At 40.7% G+C, this 25,950-nt stretch overlaps 1 protein-coding gene across 1 annotated transcript in view; it reads left to right on the forward strand.

Moving 5' to 3' along the window:
- CCDC18 (coiled-coil domain containing 18) overlaps nt 1-10,128 on the forward strand; it is a 108,521-nt gene extending 98,393 nt beyond the window's left edge. Inside the window, exons 29-31 of the mRNA XM_075558499.1 lie at nt 3,617-4,072; nt 8,651-8,703; nt 9,149-10,128. Of these exons, the coding sequence (XP_075414614.1) occupies nt 3,617-4,072; nt 8,651-8,665 (471 nt within the window). The 3' untranslated portion in view covers nt 8,666-8,703; nt 9,149-10,128. The remainder of the gene's footprint in view (nt 1-3,616; nt 4,073-8,650; nt 8,704-9,148) is intronic.
- The last annotated feature ends 15,822 nt before the right edge of the window (nt 10,129-25,950 follow it).

Raw genomic sequence — 25,950 nt, forward strand, 5'->3', positions numbered from 1 at the left:
TCAGCAAGAAAAATTATTATAATTAATTGACTTAGCAAAGTAGTTGGGTACAAAATCAGTATGTAAAAATCATTTTTATTTCTTTATACTAACAGAACTCTGAAAAGGAAATAAAGAAAATAATACCATTTGCAATAGCCACCTGATAGGTAAAGTATTTCGGAATAAATTTAATTAAAGAAACAAAAGATCTGTACAAAGCAAACTATAAACACTACTACAAGACAACAAGAAACTTATATCAGTACAAGCTCATTGATAGGAAGACAGCATTTAAAAGGTTAATTCTGTCCCAAGGGATCTATAGATATAGTGCAATCTTGATACAGATTCCAATACCATTCTTTAAAGAGAAGGGAAAGAAATCGATTTAAAGTAGTCAAGAGACGGTAAGTAAAGCACTATTAAAAAACAAATTAGCCACTCGCACTTCCCAATCTCAAAACCTACTACACATCCATGGCATTCAAAACATCCTGGTAGTGGTGCAATGGTAGATAAATAGACAAGTGGAACAGAACTGAAAACCTAGAAATAAATCCATCCACCTCCAGACAGGTGATCTTTGACAAATGGCCAAAACATTAACTAGAGAAGAAATGGTCTCTTTAACAAATGATCCTGGAAAAATTAGATATTCATTTGCAGAAGAATTAAACAGGAACCAAAACTCACTATATTAAAAGAAAATAAACTCAGGATGGATTAAAGCTCTAAATGTAAAACCTAGATCTCTAAATATAATCAGTGAAAAAAAGAGAGACAAACTTAGGGGCCCTAATACATGGCGTAAACATACTATCAAACATAACATATGAAAATACAAGCAGCAGAAGACAAAATAGATTACTGGGACCTCCTAGAAATTATATGTTCATCAAAATATTTCACAGAAAATAAAAGGAGAATCTACAGATGGTGGTGTGTGAAGGGAAATTGTAAATGACATATTGGACAAAAAGGACTAATCTAAAATCTGTCAGCATTCCGCAAAAAATTAGACAACTAATCCAATTAAAAATTGGATAGAGGACATGAACACACACTTCACCAAAGAAGACATCCAGGTGGCCAACAACAATGCTGACATGTTCACAGTCATTTGAGAGATGGGAATCAAAAGAGCAATGAAATATCTCACTCGAGCATTAATAACAGAAAACAACAAATGTTGGAAAGGGTACGGACAGCCTGGAACCATCATACACTGCTAGCATATGCTAATAAGATGCTTCACGTGCTGAGGAGTCATACAGCACTTCCCCAAAAATGAGAATGGGATACCATGATGACCCAGCACTCTCTACTTGGTTTATAGCCTAGAAAGCACACATAAACACACACACACATTTAGATAGCTGCACAATAGCAAAACAATGGAAACAGCCAACATGTCTATCGGTGGAAGACTGGAGAGATAAACTTTGGTACATATACACAGTAGAAAACTATGCAACAGTAAAGGATAACAAACCTACAACATAACATGGATGAACCTGGAGGATATTATGCCAAGTAAAATTGGTCAATCACAAAAGGATAAATATGAGACCACTATTATAAAAAGTCAAGACAAGCTTTTCCCACCAAAAGAAATATTCTTTGATGGTTAGTAGGGATGAAAGGGAGAATTCCAGGAGGAAAGGATATGATGTGCTAGAAAGTAGGCAAGTGTTAACTTGAGTGAAGGGGAAAGCAATCTACTATAAGAAAGGAGTTGGCGCAGGAAAAATTTGCAAGAATTAAAGGCAATAGAGGCAAATAACTGCTTACATACACCGTCTTCAGTAGTAGTGATTTACAAGTGATGCTTGGATAGACACACGGCAGAGAGATGTATATGTGTGTACCACTGCCACAAATGCATAGATGTGGAGTATACAGGAAGGAAAATATGAGCACTTCATAAACATTGCCACACTGATTGAGGGAATGCATTGCTGGCCCTCAAGAGCAGTGCTGGGGACACAAAAGTCACTTGGCATAATGTAGTTCACAAAGTCAGTGTTCCTCATCCTACTTTGGTAAGCAGTGACTAGGGTCTTGAAAACTTGGTGATCTAAGGTGCGCCTATTGGTTTCTCCCTGCCCAGAGGAAAGAAGAGTAATAAAAATGGAAAGACATGGAAACAGTCCAGCCAGCCAATGGACCATGCAGACATCAGTCTTCACAATCTGTGAGCAGAATAACTAGAGGTACCTGGCTACCACGAGCAACTGCTCTGGAAAGGGTCACATTAGAAGGTCCTGGAGAGAGTGGGAGGAAAAGGTGGAACCAAACCGTAAAGAGACTAGGCTTACTGGTTGAGTAGAGGCCAATGGAACCCCCAAGATGATCATTCTGGAACTGAACTCACACCCATGCTAAAGTAAAAGAACATTTACCCAAGGACAAAGATCAGAGATTAGGAAAGAAGAGAGAATGGAAACACACAAAGGAAGTAGGATAAGTGAGAGTATATTGAGGGGATTGCAATCAATAAGTTGAAACAAAATATATGAATTGGTGAACATCAATTGACGATGTGCTCTGTAAACACAAAAAGTGAAAAGGAAAGAAAAGTTCGGAAAGTTCCATTTTCCTTTAATTCAGTTTTTCTATAATTTCTTTGAAGCCCACTCGTATTATTAGATTTTAAAATTAAAATATCTCTTCAGTGTTTTGAAATTTATGTTTTTCAGTGTATGCAACAGCAAAGTTGGAAAAAGTTAAGATTGAAATAATAAAAACTAAAATGTTAATAAGAATTTATTAAATATTATCGATAATTTATTAAACTCTTCTTAGAAAAATTTCTAGCTCAATAAAGTTTCATCCTGATTACTACATGTAAAACTACTGTACAGAGGGAGGGGGGGAGCGGGGAGGGAAGGGAAGGGAAAAAAAAAAAGAGGACCTGATGCAGAGGGCTTAAGTGGAGAGCAAATGCTTTGAGAGTGATTAGGGCAAAGAATGCACGGATGTGCTTTATACAATTGATGTATGTATATGTGTGGATTGTGATAAGAGTTGTATGAGCCCCTAATAAAATATAAAAAAAGAATAGAAAAAAAAGAAAATGATTAGGACAAAGAATGTACAGATGTGCTTTATACAATTGATGTATGTATATGCATGGATTGTGATAAGAGTTGTATGAGCCCCTAATAAAATGTTTTTTAAAAAAAGTTGTATGAGCCCCAATAAAATGATTTTTTTTAAAACTACTGTACATTGATTTCCTATTAGAAATTCTTAGGGGAGTCATTTTTCATGTTTGTGTAAGGGTATTAGACTAAACAAAATGTACGTCTGTACTTTTTCAGAGGAAGTTTTAGATGTAAGATTTCAATCTTGAATAGAAATCAAAGTTAACATTGAAAAATGTTTTATCCATTAAAGAAAATGAAGTTTTATGGAATTTCTTAAAATAGTAAAGACATTGAAATGAGCATATGTAATTATCAAAATGAAACTTAACCCATTAAAAATGCTCAAGAATATTGTAAAGAATTCCTGTACTCGGAGTAAGGTTTATTTAGAAGATTTCTAAGAGCCTATAATTGTATATGCCGTTTAGTTATTTAACAAAAAATATACTGAGCATTTACTATGTTCCTTTTTTTTTTTTTTGTAGGAATCAGAATTAACAAGGTTACAAGCTAAAATTTCTGGACATGAAAGGGTAGAAGGCATCAAGTTTCTTTCAGTGGCAGCCAAAACTATGCCAGACACTCAAGATCCAAAGGTTGCAAAACATGCTCACACGTCTTTTTCCAAGTGTAAAAAACTCCGTCGCTCTATTAGTGCCAGTGATATAAGTTTCAAAACTCATATTGATGAAGATCTTTCTGAAGAATTACTACAAGATTTAAAGAAAATGCAGTTAGAACAGCCTTCAACATTAGAAGAAAGCAAGAATGAACTGACTCGTAACCAGTTGGAGTCATATGATCCACTCATGTATAACCTGGCAGATGAGAGTCATGAGAGCAATGACTTCAGCACTCTTAGTGGAATGCTAAAATACATAAACAAAGAAGTGAGACTCTTAAAAAAGTCTTCTATAAAAACCGGGGCTGGTTTAACTCAGGTATGTATCTCATACATTAGAGGGTTTCCAATATTATTTTATTAGAGGAAAATTCAAATAATTTAAATGAAGTTTACCGTGTCATTCTTGTATTTGTTATCTTTGGTGTTTGCCAGTAATTAATGGCTATATAACTTAAGTATTTTTAAGACAGAGAAAATCTACTTTTCTTTGATGATTAAAAACTCTTTGCCCCCCCCCCCAGGCCATTCTGACTCCGAGGCCCCATGTAGGTCAGAGAACTGCCCCGAGTTTGCACAACTGTCAGTCTTCAGGGAAACAGTCTGCAACATCTTTCTCTTAACAGAGCAGTTGGTGAATTTGATCGCCAGCCTTTTGATTAACAGCTTAGCACTTAATCACTGTGCCATGAGAGCTTCGTTTGTAATAATATGCTGCTGTTCTATGATAAAGCCAAAATAATATGTGAGCATTAGAAGTAAAGACCAAAAATTCATCAAAAAGTAAAAAGCTATGACTACTAGGGGTCCAGATCACACATGCACAGGCTTATTTCAACCAAAACATGTTTATACATGTCTCTGATCATGCAGACATGGTTCTCTTTATGCTGCACTTGTCTGAATCTCATCAGGATTTCTGTAAAAGGAGAGTTCCGTTACAATAGTGGCTTCCAAGAGTATCTGCTGGGTCGGTTAAAGGAAGGCAACGAGGTCAGCTCAGAGGCATAGCAACTTTTTGGAGGAAGATTCCAAAAAAGTAATCTTGGAAGACTTTCTTGAAGAATCCAGGATAATCATAGGGCCTTGTTTTGAAGAGGTTAAGAATATTGAAAACTACATTAGTGAGAAATTTTTCATTACAAAAAAATGTGCTGAAAATGTTTTGGGAATGATGAGGGCAACAAATGAACAAATGTGCTTCACACAATGGACGTATGTATGGATTGTGATAAGAGTTGTAGGATCCCCAAATAAAATATTTTTTAATGTGCTGAAAAACTCGGTTTATACTCGAATATATACAGTAGTTGCTTCACATTTTTATAGTTTTTTTGCCAGTTTTTTTATTTTTATTTTATATTCTGTTGATTTTTTAAAAAAATTTAAACATTTTATTAGGGGCTCATACAACTCTTATCACAATCCATACTTTTTTTTTAGTTTTTTTTGTGTGTGTGTGTGTGTGGTGGTGGTTTTTTTTTTTTTAAACAATTTATTGGGGCTCATACAATTCTTACCACAGTTCATACATATACATACATCAATTGTATAAAGCACATCTGTACAGTCTTTGCCCTAATCATTTTTTTCTCCTCTTTTCTTTTTTTACATTTTATTAGGGACTCATACAACTCTTATCACCATCCATACATATACATACATCAATTATATAAAGCACATCCATACATTCCCTGCCCCAATCATTCTCAAGGCATTTGCTCTCCACTTAAGCCCCTTGCATCAGGTCCTCTTTTTTTTTTTCCCCTCCCTCCCTTTTCCCCCCTCCCTTATGTGCCCTTGGTAATTTATACATCGTTATTTTGTCATATCTTGCCCTATCCGGAGTCTCCCTTCCCCCCTTCTCTGCTGTCCCTCTCCCAGGGAAGAGGTCACATGTGGATCCTTGTAATCAGTTCCCCCTTTCCAACCCACTCACCCTCCACTCTCCCAGCATCGTCCCTCACACCCTTGGTCCTGAAGGTATCATCCACCCTGGATTCCCTGATTTTTACAGTTTTGTTTAAGAAAGGTTTCTATGAATATGTGACAATATTTTCCACTTCCTATTTTTTATGTTCCAAATAAAAAATCTAAAATTTGAGATAACATTTAAAACTTTATATATTAAGTATAACTAATATTTTAAAACTACAATTCTCTAGGTGAAAATATGAGATAAGGGGAACAGGAGCAACTACCATGATCCGAATTCTACCTTGCAGGACTCGATAGGGCAGAGGTTGTATACTGGTGCATATGGGAGCTGGAGGCACAGGAATCCAGGGTGGGTGATACCTTCAGGACCAAGGGTGTGAGGGACGATACTGGGAGAGTGGAGGGTGAGTGGGTTGGAAAGGGGGCACTGATTACAAGGATCCACATGTGACCTCCTCCCTGGGAGAGGGACAGCAGAGAAGGGGGAGAAAGGGAGACTCCGAATAGGGCAAGATATGACAAAATAACAATCTGTGGATTATCAAGGGGTCATGAGGGAGGGGGCAGCGGGGATGGAGGAGAAAAAATAAAGGACCTGATGCAAAGCGTTTAAGTGGAGAGCATATGCTTTGAAAATGATTAGGGCAAAGAATATATGGACGTGCTTTATACAATTGATGTATGTATATGTATGGATTGTGGTAAGAGTTGTATGAGCCCCCAATAAAATGTTTAAAAAATGTTTAAAATAAAAAATATTAAGTGCCATTAAAAGGGGGGGGGCGGGAGAGACGCAGGGAGACAGCAGGAGTGAGTGGAATGAAAAATGTGAGGGAGCCCAGGGGGATAATGGATATTGTTCTTTAACCTAAAATGACAGTGCTGTCTCTAAGGTTATCCAGACCCACGTATAAACCATGGGTGCATGAATGGATTTGGGGCTTGCACTTAATTCTTGCCCCAGTCTAAGAACAATGAGTTCTTATTACATGACCTTGTTTGATGCCTGACTCATGAAGAGATCACTAGAGATACAATGTGAAGCAAAGCGTGAAGAAATTAGATGGTGCTGGCTATAAGAAAGAATAGTGTCTGGAGTCCTAAAGACTTGTTTTCAAACAAACAGCTATCTAAGTGAGGCATCAACTAAGTCCACATGGAAGAAGCACACCAGCCTGTGTGAAGCAAGGACTATAAATAATACCCAGTCTAAAGGAGGAAATGGCATCAGAGCTTAAGTTGGGAACACCTTTTTGGCAGAAGGTTATAGGTGGCAGTGGAAGCCCACAACATTGAGATAGCTTCTGGTGAATCCCTTCTGATCAATAGTTGAGTCTATTCTCAGACAGAGATCATTGTGAAGTCAATGTGGCAGATGTAGTTAGGTCAAAATGCAATATCCTTTTATCTCCCCTTAGATCCATTTTAAAGCAGTTTCCATTAAAAAAAAGAAAAGAAATATATGTGGATTAAGTCCCTGGGGTATCCCCTCTGACCATGACCAAGGATGTGAATAGCCTAACATGCAGAATACATTGGAAAGTGAATTGTTGCAGTTACAGTTGGGTTAAAAACTAGCACTCTATTATCTTCCCTAAGATCCATTTAAATTTGTTCTAGTTTAATATTTTCTGTTTTCTTTCTTTTTTTTTTTTTTAGCTTGCAAACAGATTTTTATAATAGCTGTCAATAAGGCTTAAACCTGTAAATAACTGAACAGGCAAAAGTTGTGAGATAGATACAAGGGGGCTTCAAAAAGTTTGTGGGAAACTTCCATTCTTTTCAGATTTGTTAGGCTTTTCAGATTTGTGGGGCTTTTTCTTGCTTCTGGTTTCTTTGTTGGTCTGCTTTTGCACCTGCATGACCAGGTCCAGGGCCTTCTTGAAAGCTTGCAGGTAATTGAGAAGCAGGTCTACAGCGGGTTCTGCTTTGTTCTCAATTTTCCCCGGGTTGTAGTCTGGCTGCTTGGACATCTCGGGAGAGCTTATCAGGTTGGCCCTTGCTGTGAGCGGAAGACGTTCTAGGAGTTTCAGGGAGGAGCCACCGCTGGGCGCGCCGACTACACAGTGCTCATGCTGCAGGAGCTTCTCTGGCACCACCTATTTTCTGTTTTCTAACTAGGTTTTTACCTGTTTTACTTTGCTATTGTTAATTTTAGTTGTTGGTGTTGTTTGTTTTTAATGCTTTTCTGTCTATGAAATCCAGGATAGGCAAGTCAATAGAGACAGTGACTGGATTTGGTTCTTTGGGGGTGTAGCGGGGGATGCTGTGGGGAGCTAAGAATGATGAGTGCAGGATTGACGAACATGGTCTAAATTGATTGTAGTGATGGTGGTATAGCACTTACCCATCACGCTCTTAACTTTCACAGCCACATTTGACTGTAGTAGAATATTCTGTTTCTCTTTATGTGCTGTGCTCAAATTTAATCTGTGCTGTTAGAAAAATTGTTTTCTTTGGCATTGTCATGTGACGAAAGTTTAAAGCCTGGTTTAAAGGTCTCATCAGATATTATATTTGTTTCAGTCTCATAATGTGAGAGTTTCACTCCTTTTGAGTGCTCATCCACCTGGGTGGGTTTAGATAGCTGATCTGTAAAGGAACTTGAAGCTCATCATTCTAAACAGTGGATGCATCAAGCAGGCACCATTGTCGGGTTGTGCTCGGGGTATCAGTTGACCTTCTCTGGCCTCACTCACAGAGTACATTCTTAAAAACTGCCACACTAGAAAGAACACAAGACGTGGCTTGTGAAACATGCTTCATAACTTTTAGCTCCCTTTTTCATGTTGTAACACAAATACTGATATCGTTAATGGTTAACTATATTGGTATTGACTTCTGACTCATATTTGTCAGTGACTCCATATTTTTGTAATCTTGCTTTAAGTTAGACTCTGGATGCAAAATCAAAGTAAGATTATTTCAAACATTAATTTGTCATTTGCCTTATTTTCAGGGAGAAAATGTATAATTAAAGAAGACGTCCGTGGGTGAACAGTGAACTCTGTGGTACTGTGCTGTTTACTTATAAGTAGCTCATCTTTCATAGAGGCTGTTATTTTACTGCTTTTGAATAAATTTTTATTTCAATTTTTTAAGAAAGTTATTCATTCTGAAGCTTAATTATATTTTTAGTGAAAGTTCATTTAGGTAAATTTGTATTTAAATTTCCTGTTACCTTTATTTAAAAATCATTGTTGACAAACATAAGTACTTTGAGTGATTTTTATTTTTAATGAGATTACCATATTATTTGCTGCTTTTTCTCCCTTTTAAATTAGAACTATGAATTTAAAGATCACTCTACCACAATTCAGAATTGAACTAATGATGGTTCATTTCTGCTGAATACTTAATATTTGTCAGGCAGTATTCTAGGTACCTTCATTATATTAGCTCATCAAATCCTCATGAGAAAACTATAAATAGATAACTATTTTGTTCCTGTTTACAGATAAACTCTGGGCACAATGATACGTGGCATGTGTTCTCAAGAAATTGATTTCTTATAAGTATCCAGAAATGGACTTTGTCTTGCCACCCTCCCATCCCAGAAGCATCCTTTGTGAACCGCTGTCAACTCGGGTTTATCGGTTCTTCTGACAGCCCAGGATGGCCATGGATTACTTTGCCCAAGACCTGGGCATAAGTCATGACTTGATGAAAAGAGAGGTTTTTTGAGCGAAAGGAACCTTTGAGGTCATCCAGCTGCTTTTGAAATAATTCCAGCAGACAAACTGCTGGACCCGGTACCTTCCCTGGCATCCTGGTTTCTTGGTGTACTACAAGGGGACCAACAAGGATGGCATGAAACAGCCCAGCTTACCTGAGACAGACATGGAATGAGGAGCCAGAATGAAAAGTACAGCAATCCTTCCTTCCACTTACTCCCACAGATGGTCCTACACACGACAGATAAAACCTGATGCAAATGTTCCTGATGTGTTTGGAAGAGAACAAAAATTACCAGAAGACGTCCAAATTCCCATCTACTCTTCCTTTGCTGGACTCTGCCTCATCCTGTTTATAAAACACACCCATCTCGGTTGTGGTCCTTTATCTTTGGTGAGGGGGAATGATGGTGGTGTATTCATCTGAATAAGTGATACATTACAACCAGAGGTTACATTAAACAGTATGTCATTTTTTTATAAAAAGAAAAGAAGTGGACTTTAATTTAGTTACTTCATTTATGTATGGTTAGCTCTATGGTAGAATTAATGCAGTAACAGTAAGATGACATATTTAAGACGTCAACTATGAAAATCTCTTCAGATTTTGTTTTTTTTATTTCTGTACCAAATATTATTATTTAGAAGTGAATTTAAATATATCCTTCTAAAATAATAAGTTAATCTTTTCTGATAGTTGAGCATTAAAGACATCAATTTGTTGGCAGTGCCACTTTGAACAATACTAACTCACAATTTGTGGTTATTTGTCAAGTGTAGAATAAAGTTTACCATTGACTGCTTCTTACTAGTGGTTTGAGCCAGAGTTTGATCCCAGAGGGATTGATGGAGTTGTTGTCAGTCAGTTCCTTTATTTTCCCTTGCCCCTTCCCTTTTTATCAAGTGCCTTGCCAGTGATTGTTCATGGATTACTAACTTTAATGAGTAGAGTTATAGGCTATGTCTAGCACCCTTATAAATTTATAGCTCCCTGATCCAATTTGGACTTTGAACAATTCTGGGCAAACCTTTTACTCTTCCTTTCAGCTCTCTCCCTGCTTCATTGCAGTTAAAAACAATCTCCAGGTTTTCAATGCCCAATTGCTGGACCATTCCTACTTGCCCTTATGTTTTGTTAAATTGCCATCATTTTGAGGCAATTGAACCAGCCCCAACCGCTCCTCACTATCCCCTCCACTTGCTGCATATGCCGCTTTGAAGGTCATTGCAAGGCCTTCACAACTTTTCTCGCACTACAACCCAAACTACAGCAGTTGCCTTCAAGTCAGCTCCAACTCAGAGTAAGGCTCAATCATAATGGTAGGCACCTGGCCTGACTTCCGGTAAATTCTTAAAGACACAGTTAGTAATGGATCTCATTCATAACTCAGGTACTACCTGTATATTACTTCCTTATTTTTTAACACCCCATTTACTTCCATATCCCACATTCTCAAAAGTTGTACTTTGTAGGAAGTAACCTGGGGTTCTACACCTCACAGTTATGCATGCGTGCATTGCTGCAGCCACTGTGTCAGTCCATCTTGTTGAGGGGCTTCCTGGTTTTTGCTGCCCCTCCACTTTACCGAGCATGATGTTCTTGCCCAGTAACTGGTCTCTCCTGGCAACATGTCCAAATTCTGTGAGACTAGGCTTAGCATTCTTGCTAAGGAGAATTCTGGTTATCCTTCTTCTAATCCTGGTTTGTTTGATCTTCTGGAAATGCAGGGTCTTTTACTAGTTCTTTCCAGCGCTGCAGTTTAAATGCATGGAATACGGTGGCATGTATTCATGTTCCTTACCTCTTATCCCAGAAAGGCCTCTCTAAGCCTCTCACGGTGCACTGTCTCACTGCAGTTTAAATGCATGGAATACGGTGGAATGTATTCATGTTCCTTACCTCTTATCCCAGAAAGGCCTCTCTAAGCCTCTCACTGTGCACTGTCTCACTGCAGTTTAAATGCATGGAATACGGTGGCATGTATTCATGTTCCTTACCTCTTATCCCAGAAAGGCCTCTCTAAGCCTCTCACTGTGCACTGTCTCACTGCAGTTTAAATGTATGGAATACGGTGGCATGTATTCATGTTCCTTACCTCTTATCCCAGAAAGGCCTCTCTAAGCCTCTCACTGTGCACTGTCTCACTGCAGTTTAAATGCATGGAATACGGTGGCATGTATTCACGTTCCTTACCTCTTATCCCAGAAAGGCCTCTCTAAGCCTGTCACTGTGCACTGTCTCACTGCTCTCCTGTATGTTTCACTCCATGCCTTTGATCCCTCCCATCCATATAAACTTGTTCAAATCCCTCTGTTGCAGGAAATCAAACACCTAAAAGCCTATATACCCTATACCTGTCAAGAAAATGTTCATAGGATTTCAGTAGGAGTAGCCATATTACAGTATATTGCCTTCACCTCTATAACCCCAGGCTATAGTTGATTGATCCAAAATTAGATATGTAATTCAGAACCAGAATACTTTCTTAGGAAATTTAGAACTTGCGGGGGTGGGTGTAGGGGGGCGGTAGGGGATCCCTCTAGGTACCTAAACTATAAAATGCAAGGTACTAGAGTGGTCGACAGACATATTTCCTGTCGTGGATCCAAGTGCACCCGTTCCGCAAAGGAGATGCCTACCGAAGCAAAACAGCAACAACAACAAAGAATATTGCCGGTCCCTTGGTCTGCATGCTATTGAGACGCAGACACATTGTTGACTGGATTTTGATATACCATGTATTATTCTAATAAGTTCTTTTTTAAAACTAATTAACATTGGATTTCTGTCACTTGCAGATTAAAAAACCCTAACAGATGTACATCTTTTACTACAAAATTCCTTAGAAAAACTAGGTTATGCTCACTGTTTTACTCTTTACTTCCCACCCACTAAAATCTGGCTTCCACCCTCATTAAACCAAAACCAAACCATACTCATTGCTTTTGAGTCCATTCCAACTCATAGTGGCCCTTGTAGAACTGTCCCCAGGCTTTCCAAGACTCTCCCTGAGAACCAGACTGCCACCTCTTTCTCCCACATGGTGGTAGCCAGGTTTGAACCACAGTCCATGTGGTTGTCAGCAGAGTGTTTGCTCACCGCACCTCCAGGGCTCCTTTCCACCCGTACTAGCATACCCGGCTTCAGGCTTTGTTTCCTTTTCCTATAACATTTGACACTGTTTACCAGCTCCTCGATAAATCTTTCCTTCTAAATACTGGTGCTTTTTCCTGAACTTTTTTTTTTCACTGCCAGTAGTATAATGGTTATGTGTTAGACTACTAACTGTAAGGTCGTCAGTTTGAAACCACTAGCTTCTTGGGAGAATGATAAGGTTTTCTATTCCCATAAAGAGTTATAGTGCTAGAAACCCACAGGGACAGTTCTACCCTGTCCTTACAGAGTCACTGTGAGTCAGAATGGACTTGATGGCAGTGAGTTTGGGTGTTTCTGGAGCTTTTATGTCATGTTTGCTATATCCCAGGTAGCATATAAACACTACATGTAAGAGCCCACTAGGGCTATTCCAGATGTGCAAAAAATAAGTATTGCTTAAGAAGCTATACTTCTGAATAAAACCTGGAGCAGGAAGTATGATGACATATGAATGAGAATAAAAGAAGTAAAGCTACAAGAGATACTATACATGGAGAGTTATTTCTTAACACCAAATAGAAAATAGGCACAGACACATTGTCACGCTAGTTAGTTTCAACTTGCAATGCAGTGAATTATTCAGTATGGCTCCTCTAACTTGTTACTCCCACTAAAAGACCTTCATTTTTCTGATGAGCCTGGGTAAATAGGGAAATACACCTAATGCATTATCTGATTCAGTTATGAGTGGTTGTCAAAATGGTTCATTGTGATTGTCATCCCGCTGGGTATAAACAGCCCCCTCAGAAGCAGTAAGGTGGGAAGAGTATATCACTACCTGCAGGAGAAGAGCCAGGAGGGAAGCACATCCTTTGGACCCGCAGGATTCTTGCACATTGAACCTCTTTGAGCCAGGAGACAGCTTTGACATCAGAGGAGCAGCAGAGCCAGGAGCCAGAATGTAAGACGAGCAGTGGACTCCCAGCCCACGGAGCAAGTAAAGCTGAGTGCTTTGGAGCAGGAGGCTGGCTGTGGAGCGGGTGCCTCTGGTTGGGACAGCTGGCCTGCATAAATTCTTTTGGTCAAAATAATCTGCGGGGACCTGGATCATCTTGACATTGTGAAAACATCGTGCTGGCCCACTTTATTGATTACAGTCATACTAATCAGACTTGATTAGAAGGATGTGGTAAATCCTCTTAAAAGTGCGTACTTAGCAGAGAGTAGAAGTTAAGCCCTATAAGCACTGAGAACCTGCCATAGAGCCAGAGTTTTCAGGGACCAAGAGCAGCATACATTAACTGGGAGCTGCCAGAGATGCAGGCCAGCTTCAGAAGAGGACGTGGAACCAGAGAAGTTACTGGTGTCAGATTGGCTGAAATCAGAGAATGCTGGAGAGATGTTTACTTGTGCTTTATTGTTTTTTTGTCAAGGCATTAGATTGTGGCTCATTTAAAAAATAATAATAACCTTGAGAAAAATGGGAATTCCAGAACACTTTATTGTGCTCATTCAGAATTTGTACTTGGATTAAGGGGCAGTAGGGGGAACAGAATGAGCGGATACGGCATGGTTTGAAATCAGGAAAGGTGAATACCATATGTCTTCAATCTATATGCTTAGCAAATAACCGAGAAGCTGGCTTATATGAAGAAGAGTATGGCATCAGGGTTGGAGAAAGACCTGTGATAGGCAGATGACACAATCTTGTTTGCTGTCATGAGGGCTTGAAGCACTTTCTGATGAATATCAAGGATTGAAACTTTCCGTATGAATTAAGACTCAATGTAAAGACTAAAATCCCCACAACTGGACCAATATGTAGCATCATGAAAAATGGAGAAAAGCTTAAAGTTGTCAAGGATTTTGTCGTGTTTGGATCCAAAATCAATATTAATGAAAGCTGCTGTCAAGAGATCAAAAGACAAGTTGTAATAGGTAAATCTGCTGCACAAGACCTGTTCGAGTATAGAAAAGCAAGGATGTTACCTTGAGGACTAAGGTGTACCTGACCCAAGCCATGGTATTTTCAGTTGCCCACATGCATGTGAAAGTTGGATAGTGATTGAAGAAGATTCAACACATTCGATTTGTGGTGTTGGAGAAGAATATTCAAAGTACCGTGGAGTCTTGGAAGAAGTACAGCCAGAACGCTGCTAACAGCAAGACAGCAAGACTTCTTAAATGCTTTGGGCATGTTTTCAGGAGAGCAGTCCCTGGAAAAGGACATCATGATTGGTAGCGTAGAGGGACAGGGGAAAAGAGGAGGCTCTAAAGGAGATGAATTGGCACCGTGACTGCAACGATGGGCTCAAACTACATTGTTCCCACACTGGACACAATTGTGAGGGGAGCGCAGGACCGGGCAGTATTTCCTGCTGTGCATGAGGTTGCTATGGATCAGAACTGACTTACTGGCATCCATTAGCAACAAGAGCCTAGGGAATGAACAGTCCTTCTAAATAAGGCACAAGTGACTAAGAAAGGCAAGCACTTTGGTTGTGGAAATAGCATGAACTGCTGCAGCACATTTATTTGGGAATGTAGAAGACCACTAGTTTTGTTTTGACCACAGGGTCTGCTTTAGATCCAGACTTTGGTGCAAGTTGCCCAGCTGCTCAGAACATGATTTGGAAGATCCACCGATGCCAGAGGACGCAGGTAGATAAGGCCAGCAAGAAGAATCTCTTACTAGCCTCAGCATCGGAGCTATCGCACAAATCCCTAGTATTCTGGAGCAAGGTTCTATTTTCTGCCCCAGAGAACTACATGCTATTTGAAAGGTAGCCCCTGGAGTAACCATAATTGAGCACCTGTCCGATGACAGTGCTATCTTTTATGAGTCGGGTCAGCAGTCACCTATCATGCAGCAGAAGAGGATCAAAGAGACAAGGATGCTACAGATAACCAGACCTTTTGTCATCCCCCTTTATGGCAGTGATACAGTCCCTTTAGCGCACATCCACAATTTGATTGATCTCATCTCTGTGACCAGCTGATGGAGGAGGAAAAACTTGGCCTTAGTTCAAAGATGAGTTGACTTAATGTAGTGCGTGACCCCCAAATGGAACTATGTTGAATTATAGCAGTAGTCGGGAAAGCCTTGCTCCTGGGCAGCACTGTGAGCAGAACCTGCTCCTCAACTTTGAAGCTGAGATTGGCATGTACTGGTTGGTAAGGGTCCCGGCAGGACCATTGAAAATGCCTTGTCTTGGGTCAGGTACACCTTTGAGGTACACTCAAAGTAACCTCCTTGCCTTTCAACACTGTAAGACATCTTTTGCAGCAGATCGGCCCGTGCAATACATCCTTTGATTTTTCTGCCTGTTGTTTCTATGGATGTTCATTGTGAATCCAAGTCAAGTGAAATCCTTGGCAACAAGTCTTTTTTCCAGTTATCATGATGTTTTCTATTGGTCCAGTTATGAGGATTTTTTCTGTTGCACTGTAATCCATATTGAAAGCTATAGTTTTTAATCTTCATGACTAAGTGCTTGAAGTCTTCACTTTCAACAAGCAAGGTTGTGCCATCTGCATATCCCAGGTTGATCATGCGTCCTGGTGCTGCTCATTCTTCTTTATATTGCCCAGATTCTTGGATTTTTTGTTCAGCATACAGATAGGAAGAATATGGTGAAAGAATGCAAATGTGATTCAGACCTTTTATGATTTTAAACCATATAATATTCCCTTGTTCGTTTTAAATGACTGCCTCTTGATCCATGTACACAATTAAGTGTTCTAGAATTTCCATTCTTTGCGATGCTCTCCATGACTTATGATCCACACAGTCAAATGCCTTTGCATAGACAATAAAACACAAATAAATGTTGTGAATTTTCTTACTTTCAGCCGAGACCCACCTGATGTTAACCATGATATCCCCATGTCATGTCCTCTTCTGAATCTGACCTGAATTTTGGCAGTTCCCTTTCAATGCAATCCTTTAAAAATTATTTTCGGTAAAATTTTACTTGCATGTGATGTTAACGTTACTGTTTGATAGTTTCCACATTCTGTTGAGTCTCCTTTCTTTGGAATGGAGACTAATATGGATCTCTTCCAGTCAGTTTACTAGGGAATTGTCTTCCAGATTTCTTGGCATAGATGAGTTTCTTCAGCTTGTTGAAATATTTCAATTAGTGTTCCATCCATTTCTGGAGCTTTGTTTTTGCTATGCCGCCCGTACAGCTTGGACTTCTTCAGTACCATTGGTTCAGCTGCCTCCTGAAATGGGTGAACATCAATCAGTTCTTTTTGTTACAGTGACTGCCTATTTCTTCCATCTTCTTTTGGTACTTCCTGTGACATTCAATATTTTGCCTATAAAACCCTTCAATCATGAAACTCAAAAACGTGGTCTTTTTCTTCATGTCTTTGAGCTTGAGCAATGCCAGGTATGTTCTTTTTTTTGAGCTTCTAAACTTCAGGTCATTGTATATTTCATTATAATGCTTTTTCCTCCTGAACCCCTTCCTCCCCCCTTGACATTTTCTTTTTTTAATTTTATTTTTATTGGGGACTCTTACAGCTCTTATCACAATCCATACATATATCCATTGTGTCAAACACATCTGTACATATGTTGTCATCATCTTTTTTAATTCTTTTTAGATTTTTAAAAAATGTTTTATTAGGGGCTCATACAACTCTTATCGCAATCCATACATACATCAATCATGTAAAGCACATCTGTACATTCATTGCCCTCATCATTTTCAAAACATTTGCTCTCCACTTAAGCCCTTTGCATCAAGTCCTCTTTTTCCCCCCCTCCCTCGCCGCTCCCTCCTCCCTCATGAGCCCTTGATTTTTAAATTATTATTTTGTCATTTCTTGCCCTGTCCGATGTCCCCTTGACATTTTCTATTTAATTCTTTTGCTTGGTCATTTCTTTTAGTCACTTTAGCTAGTCTAAATTCAAGAGCATCTTTCAGAGTTGTTTTTTCTTTCAGAGTTTTTACTGACATTTTATTTTTTTTCTTTCTTTCCAGTCTTTTAATGGCCTTTTGATTTCTGCATCTGTGCTAGCTTTGATGTCATTCAACACCTCCTCTAGTCTTTAATCACTAGCATTCAGTAAGTCATATCTGTTAAGATGGTCTTTAAAATCAGATGGAATATACTCAAGGTCATGTTTTGCCTCTCCTGAACTTGTTTTAAGTTTCTTCAGCTTCAACCTGATTTTGCATATAATCAATTTATGGTTTTTTACAAAATCAGACCCTGGGCTTTTTCTGACTAATGATACTGAGTTTCTCCATCATCTCATCCCACAGATGTAGTCAATTTGATTTTCCTCTATATTCTATCTGGTGAGGTGTACATATATAGTCATAATCTATGTGGTTGAGACAAACTCTTTGTAATGAATAAGTTGTTGGCCTTGCAAAAATCCGTCGTGCCAATCTTGAAGTTCTTTCTACCAAGAAGTCATTATTTACCAACTGCTGATTCTTCTTCTTCATTTCCAACTTTTGCATTCCAATTACCACTGCAGTTGATTGCATGTTTGGTCAATTTCAGGCTGCAGAAGTTGGTGAAAATGTTCAACTTCCTCGTCTTTGACATAACAATCCTGAATAACAATCGCAGGAACTCTTCTTCCTTGTAGGTGTGTGGATATTTCCCTGTCACTGACAGGCTTATGCCTCTGGATAGCTCCTGAAATGTTATTTTTAATTATGAATGCAGTGCCATTCCGCTTCCATTCCTCATTCCTGGGAGAGCGAACCTGATGTTATTGAGGATATCAATCTTTGTGTCCCATTTAACTTTATGATTTCCAATTTTCTTCAATAATACTTCATATATTCCACATCCTGATTATAAGGGATTCATGAAGTTGTTTCTTTTCCGTTTGAGTTGTGCCACAGCACAACTGTTCATTCATGAGATTAAGTCAGCGCTAAGAGGTGGCAGCTCTTCCCCCCACTTCCCCCTCCCCCATCGTATGTTGAGTGCCTTCCAGCCAGAGGGGCTCGTTTTCTTGACTCTCAATCAGTGTTCTGCTGTTATTCGTCATTTCCTGTGGCTAAATTTCCATAAGTGTGCCACATCCTTCCTTCTTCCTAGTCTGTCTTGGTCTGGAAGTTATGCTGAAACCTGTCTACCATGAGAGTCCCTCCTCCTATTTCCAAATACCACTGCCATAGCTTCCAGCAACATGTGCATTCCCACAATACAGTAAACTAAAGATGAGCCATGGTCTCAGGCTGAACTCAACTGAACTCACTGCCATCAAATCAATGTCTACTCCTAGCGACCCTATAGGACAAAGGTAGAACTGCACCTGTGTTTCCGAGACTGTGACTCCTTACTGGAGTAGAAAGCCGAGTCTTTCTCCCAAATTTCTCCAGTCTCGGTATAGGAGATGATAAGCCCAAATTTGGGGTGCTGACTTTAGGGGAAGGGCTACACTCATACTGGTTGGGTGGAAAGGTCCTTGTCTCTTTTCAGCCACTGTTTCTTTTTCTTTGGGGATCTCAGAAAGGAGCCCTGGTGGTGAAGTGGTTACATGTTGGGTTTCTAATTGCAAGGTCAACAACTCAAAACCACCAGCCACTCGGAGCAAGAAAGATGTAAAAAGTTTTAGTCTCGGAAACCCACAGGGGCAGGTCTACCCTTGTCCTATAGGGTCGCTAGGACTCGGAACCAACTTGATGGCAGTGAGTTTGCTTTTTTGGTTTTGGAGATCTTATTGTGTGGCAACTATTTTCCCTGATCTGTGTTTGCTTGCTTAGCATATTCTGCTCTTCTATGTCTTAAAAGAGATGGATTTAAATTGCACCCTACATGCAACCCCCACCATGGAAGGGAGTGCCACCGAAAATGAAAATAGGTCGTCTGCTGTGGGAAAGGAACTGATTTACACCACACCCAGAAGGAAGCTGAAGCAAAGGAAGGAGGAAGAATGGAGCAGAGCACACCTGGGCTCACCAAGCCCAGAGGACGATAGCCCGGCTCAAAGGGCCCAATGTACAGAGGACCATATAGCCAGCCCCACGGCAAGAGGCAACATCCTGCACTGACCCATAGCCCTACACAGAACAGCACCGGAGACACTGGGTTGTGTGACTGAGCTGACACCACCACGCTGAGGCAAAACACTGGGGGCGTGCAATTGAGGGGCAGGGGAAGCAGAACAAAGAGGTCCCGAGGGAGTATAAAGGATGGACTTTGGGGCCAGGACGTGGCACCCCATCAGACTCATCCGGAAGACACTCCTAAAGGTCAACAAACAGACCTTGAACTACTAACAGGCTTTTTTTTTCTTCTGTTTTTGTTTTGTTTTTTTCTTTTTTTCTCTTCCTTTAAATTTTGTATGTCAGTGGCTTTTTTGTTTGTTAGCTTGTCAGTGTTGCTGCTGTCATTGCCATGTTCTTATGTGCCACTTTGTTTGGTGCTGTCAAAGACATCCGCAGTTTTATGCACATATTATATCTGAAGGTCCACCTAGATAAGATAGGCTGGACAAACAATGTGAGAAGAAAATAACGGGACCAATGGTCCCAGAGGGACATGAGAGTGTGGGAGGTAGAGGAAGGGAGGAGGTGTTGGCCAACCCTGGGACAAGGGAACAATGAGTGGTTCAAAACCAGTGGAAGGGAGGGTATGGGAGGACTGGTAGGGAGTGACCAAGGGTAAGGTAACAGAGGAATTACTGAAACCAGAATGAAGGCTGAACATGGTAGTGGGACAGGAGGAAAGCGTAAGGAAATAGAGGAAAGGAGTAGGAGGCAAAGGGCATACAGAGAAGCCTAAATACAGACATGTACATATGTATATTTATGATTATGGGGGAAATAGACCTATGTGCATATATTTATAGGTTTAATAGTAGGGTAGCAGGTGGACATTGGGCCTCCTCGCACACATTCCCTTAATACAAGAGCACCTTGCTCAGCTAAACGGTCATTCCATGATACCCACCTTCCCGACATTATCGCTGAAGACAAATGTGTGCATAAGCAAACATGGTGAAGAAAGATGGTGCCCGGCTATCAAAAGATATAGCATCTTAAAGGCTTGAAGACAAACAAGCGGCCATCTACCCCATAAGCAACAAAGCCCACATGGAAGCAGCACATCAACATGTGTGACCATGAAGGGCCAAGGGGACCAGATTTTAAGCACCAAGGGCCGGATGGGGGGAAACATCATCGTGAATGAGGGGAGCGCGTGATGGGGCTCACCTGTAGACAACTGGACATCCCTTGCAGAGGGGTAGTGGGGAGGAGATAAGTCACTCAGGCTTCAGTGTAGCAATAATAAAACACAACCTTCCACTAGTTCTTAAATGCTTTCCCCCCACCCCCATCATGATCTCAGTTCTACCTTGCAAACCTGGTTAGACCAGAGGATGCACAGCGGTACAGATGGGAACTGGAAACAGGAAATCCAGGACAGATGAACCCCTCAGGACCAGTGTTGAGAGTGGCGATACCGGGAGGGAAGGGGAGGGTAGAAAGGGGGAACCAATCACAAGGATCCACATATAACCTCCTCCCTGGGGGAGGGAGGGGCAACAGAAAAGTGGGTGAAGGGAGACCCCAGGCAGTGTAAGATAAGATAAAATAATAATTTATAAATTATCAAGGGTTCGTAAGGGAAGGGGATTGGGGAGGGAGGAGGAGGGGAAAAGAAAATGAGCTGATTCCAGAAACCCAAGCAGAAAGCGAGTTTTGAGAATGATGAGGGCAACGGGTGTATAAGTGTGCTTTACGCAATTGATGTATGTCTGGATTGTGCTAAGAGTTGTATGAGTCCCAATAAAATGATTTTTTTATATATAAAATGATTTTTTAAAAATAAATTACACCCTACACTAATCCTGTCAAAAAGGGATTATAGTCAGAGGTATAGGAATATACAACATATATTTTGGGGAACACAATTTATAACAGTAAGAATGTGACATTGTTAGTGAGGTTGTAGAGCGGTACAGGCACTTTTCAGAACAGTTTGGCAGTTCCATAAACAACTCAGCATGGAGTTACGCTATGACCCAGCAATTCCATTTTCAAATCTGTCCTCAAGAGAAATAAAACATGTATCCATAGAAAAACTTGAACATTAATGTTTGTATCAGCATTGTACATAATAGCAAAAAAGGAAAAACAATGCAAAGGTCCATTCATGGATAAAAGCTAGATAAATAAAAGATGGTATATTCCGTGAAATATTACTTGGCCATGAAAAAGGATGAAGAACAGATATATACCACCATCTTGTAAACATTATAATAAGTGAAAGAAATTAGTCCAAAAGACCATGTTGTATAATTCTACATAAAGTGTCCATAATAAGTAAATTCACAGAGACAGAAAGGAGATTAGTGGATGCTGAAGTTGAAGGAAGAAGTGCCAGTAGCATAGGCAATTCTGCACTGGGCTTTTAACTGCAAGGTCAGCAGTTCAAAACCACTGCTCCAGTGAAGAACGACAAGGCTTTCCTCTCCCATGAAGAGTTACAGTCTCAGAAACCCATAGCGAAAGTTCTACCCTGCCCAGTAGGGCTGCTATAAGTCATAACTCTATGGCAGTGAGTTTGATTTTCTGAGTTTGAGAGTTGAAGGGCTAGGTGGATGGAGAGTGACTGCTAATGGATACAAGGTTTCTTTTAGAAATAATAAAAATGTTCTAAAATTGATTATGGTGATGTCTGCACGAGTCTGTGAATATGCTAAAATCTATCGAGTTGCATTTTAATGGAATGGAATTGTGATAAAGATTTTAACCAATCAATATAATTCACCATATCAATAAACTAAAACAGGAAATGATCAATCGATAGAATTTTTAAGAAATCCACCATCTACTCCTGAGGGTTTTTTTTTTTTTTAACATACTCTCAGCAATCGAGGAATAGCAGATTAGGTTCTTCAACTGATAAAGGATCATTTTGAAAAGCCTCTAGTGAACACTCACTGGGCGATGAGAGCAATGGTTTCCCCAGAAGAAGAGCCAGTCAAGGTTTCCACTCTCGCCACTTCTAGTCTCGTCGAACTGGAGAGTCGTGCTTGCTTGCTTTCCATCAGTCAGTGCTTCAAATCCGTTTTGCTTTCGGCAAACAAGCTTGTGTCATCTGCCTATCACAGGCCTTTAATGAGCCTTCCGCCAATCCTGATGCTTCTTCATTAAGTCCAGCTTCTTAGGTTATGTGCTCAGGATCCAAGTCTGGTAGAAGCATACAACTCCGATAGACGACTTTCCTGATTTTAAACCAGGCAGTGTCCCTTTAAGGAGCCCTACTGGCGAGGTGGTTACACGCTGAGGTGGGTCATTCCTCAGAGAAAGACAGGCTTTCTACTCCAGCCTCAGAAGCTCCCAGGCACCCTTCTACCCTGCCTGTAGGGTCGCTGACTCGATGGAGGTGGGTTTGAGAGCTGTTTGTTTTAGAATCCTCCTGTTTATTTGAACAACTGCCTAAATATCAACGCCTGACCCGCAGTGCTGCCACTAGGTGTTTGTACATGCAGATGGGGTCGGTGTCCCATAAAAATGTGTACAGGAACGTTTGCAGAAGCTTTCGTCATGAATGCCCCAACCTGGAAACAACCCAAATATCTTCCCTTGGAGGGCTGGCAAGTCAACTCGGAGATCCATACACTCGGATACTATTAATCAGTTAGAAGGAATGAGCTTCTGATACAGGAGCATAGATATTCTCAAGTGCATTGTAGTAAGTGAAATCAGACTCCAAGTACTTTACACTACATGATTCTATTAGCATGGCATCCAGAACACAGACTAATTGGTGCCAGAGGCCTGGGATAGGGATAGGGGTTTGCTACTAAGAGAAGCAAAGGAATTTGGGGGAAGAGTGTAATAGGAACATTCTATGTCCTGATTGTGGGGTAGCAACAATATCATGTCCATTCCTCCAAACTCATGAAACTGTTGGCGAAGTGAAATGAATGTAACTGCATGTAAATTACTCAGGGGAAGCCCTGCTGGCACCGCGCTAAGCCAAAGGTGAGTGGTTTCAATGCATCCGATGCTCTGCGGGAGGACGGTGTGCTGCTGCAAAGACTACAGCCTAGAGGGTGACTGTGAGTCAAAGTCAGTTTGACGGCAATGCGTTAAAATGTAATCCATGTCACATTTTACATTTCTGCCTCTACTGATGACAGAATCAAGGCTGGCTTTAAGAAAAGAGGCATGTCATCGGGAGGAGCAGTCTGTTCAGTGTTAAATTCCCACTCCACCCTCTCCTTGGATGATATTAAGGTGCAAGTCCTTAATCTCTGTGAGCCTGTTTCCTCATCTGTACAATGAGGAACTGATGGAAGTTTACGTCCACTTGATAAACAACTACAAAGTAAGCAATTTCATGTGTATTAATGATCTACAGGTAAATGACAAATTCGAAGATATAAGAGAATAAATGATGAAGGAAAAAGTTTGGTATACATTTAAATTAAGAAGTTCTTAGCATCCTAACACTCTACAAAGAAAATGAAATGGCATGCATCGGGAAGATGCAACCAACAAAGAATTAGAATGTATAACAAAGAAATTCTCCCAAACTCACTGCCATATGATGCCGACTCATAGAGAGCCGATAGGATAGAGTAGAACTGGCCACCCCCCATGACTTTCCTAGACTGTGAACTGCATATAGGAGTAGAAAGTCCCATCTTTTTCCCTGTTGACCTTTTGGATGGCAGCCTAACACATAACCACTATGCCACCAGGGCTCCTACGGGTCAATAAAAAGGAAAATCGGCAACCTTGTTGAAAAGTGGCCACAAGAAATGAACAGATATTTTATCAAAAAGAGAAATGCTCCTGCCCCTCCCCCGAAAATAATTTGTTCCAAAGGATGACATTGACTCTGCAGCTCCGGGAGATGCACATATCTGATCAGAGCACACGAGAGCAGATGAAGGGGCAGGAGGAGAGAGTGGAGCACAGCCTGGCCCACCAGGCTGTGAGGATGATGTTCCTGAGTTGAGCAGCCAGTCCACAGAGAGAACAACATGGCTGGCCCCACTATGAGAAATGATGCCAATCAGTGACTAAGGGCGATACAGGGGACAGCACCGGAGACACAGTGTGGGAATTGCAACTGACCAAATCCCACCACACCGAGGCAAAGCACTGGGGGAGTGCAGCGGAACAGCAAGGGAATGGAGTGGCAAGGTCCCCAGGGAATGCTGAAAGTGGACTTTGGGGCCAGGGCGTGGTGCCCCAACACACTGGACTGGAAAACGCTCCTAAGGGCCAGCAAACAATCCCTGAACTAACTACAAGCTTTTCTCTTGTGAACTGTTTTGTTCTGTTCTTTGTCAGTGGTTTGTTTTTGTTGTTTTGTTGTCTGGTTGCATACTGTTGCTTTGTTTTCCTCTGTCTTGTTTTCGTGCATGTTAGTGTCTCCACAGGTCTGTCTGAATAGGACAGGCTGGATGAACTATCTGGAGGAAAAACAATGGGACCGACAGTTCGGGGGGGGGGGGGACTTGGGGTGGGGGAGTAGGGGGCGGGTAAGGAAGTGGTGTTAACAAACACAGGGACAAGGGAACAACATGGGACCCAAAATGGTAGAGAGGGGGGAGTGGCAGGCTTGGTGGGGAATGATCAAGGGTAAGGTTGCATAGAGAAGAGGTATAGCTGTAGCCCAGGTGGGGACGGAGCATGGTAGTCGGGCAGGAGGAAAGTCAAGGGAGATGGAGGAAAGAGCTAGGAGTCAAAGGGCATTTATGGAGGTCTAGTCAAAGACATGCACATGCAAATATATATAGGAGGATGGGGAAATAGATCTGTGTCTATATTTATAGGTTAAGTATTAAGGTGGCAGAAGGACCTTGGGTCTCTACTCAAGCACTCCCTCAATGCATGAATACGTTCTTTTATTAAATTTGCACTCTATGATGCTCACTCTCCCGACACAACTGCTGAAGCCAAAGTGGGTGAACAAGTAAATGTGGTGAAGAAAGCTGATGGTGCTCGGCTATCAAAAGAGATACTGACTGGGGTCTTAAAGGCTTGAAGATAAACAAGCGGCCATCTAGCTCAGAAGCAACAAAGCCCACATGGAAGAACACACCAGCCTGTGTGATCGAGTGGTCCCGAAGGGATCAGTTATCAGGCATCAAAGAACAAAAAATCATATCATTGGCTGCACACCTCCATGATAGGATTGCTGAAGACAAATGGGTGCATAAGCAAATGTGGTGAAGAAAGCTGATGGTCCCCGACTATCAAGAGATTGTGTCTGGGGTCTTAAAGGCTTGAAGGTGAACAAGCGGCCATCTAGCTCAGAAGCAAAAAAGCCCACATGGAAGAAGCACACCAGCCAGTGCGATCACGAGGTGCCAAAGGGACCAGGTATAAGGCATCATGCAAAAAAAAAAAAAGATATATGTGTGTATATGTATGTATATATGTGTGTGTATGTATATATATATACATACCATATTGAATGAAGGGGGAAGTGCAGAGTGGAGACCCAAGGCCCAAGTGTCGCCCAATGGAGATCCCCTCA

Source organism: Tenrec ecaudatus, chromosome 1 (assembly GCF_050624435.1).
Source record: "Tenrec ecaudatus isolate mTenEca1 chromosome 1, mTenEca1.hap1, whole genome shotgun sequence".
NCBI classification, from domain to species: Eukaryota; Metazoa; Chordata; class Mammalia; order Afrosoricida; family Tenrecidae; genus Tenrec; species Tenrec ecaudatus.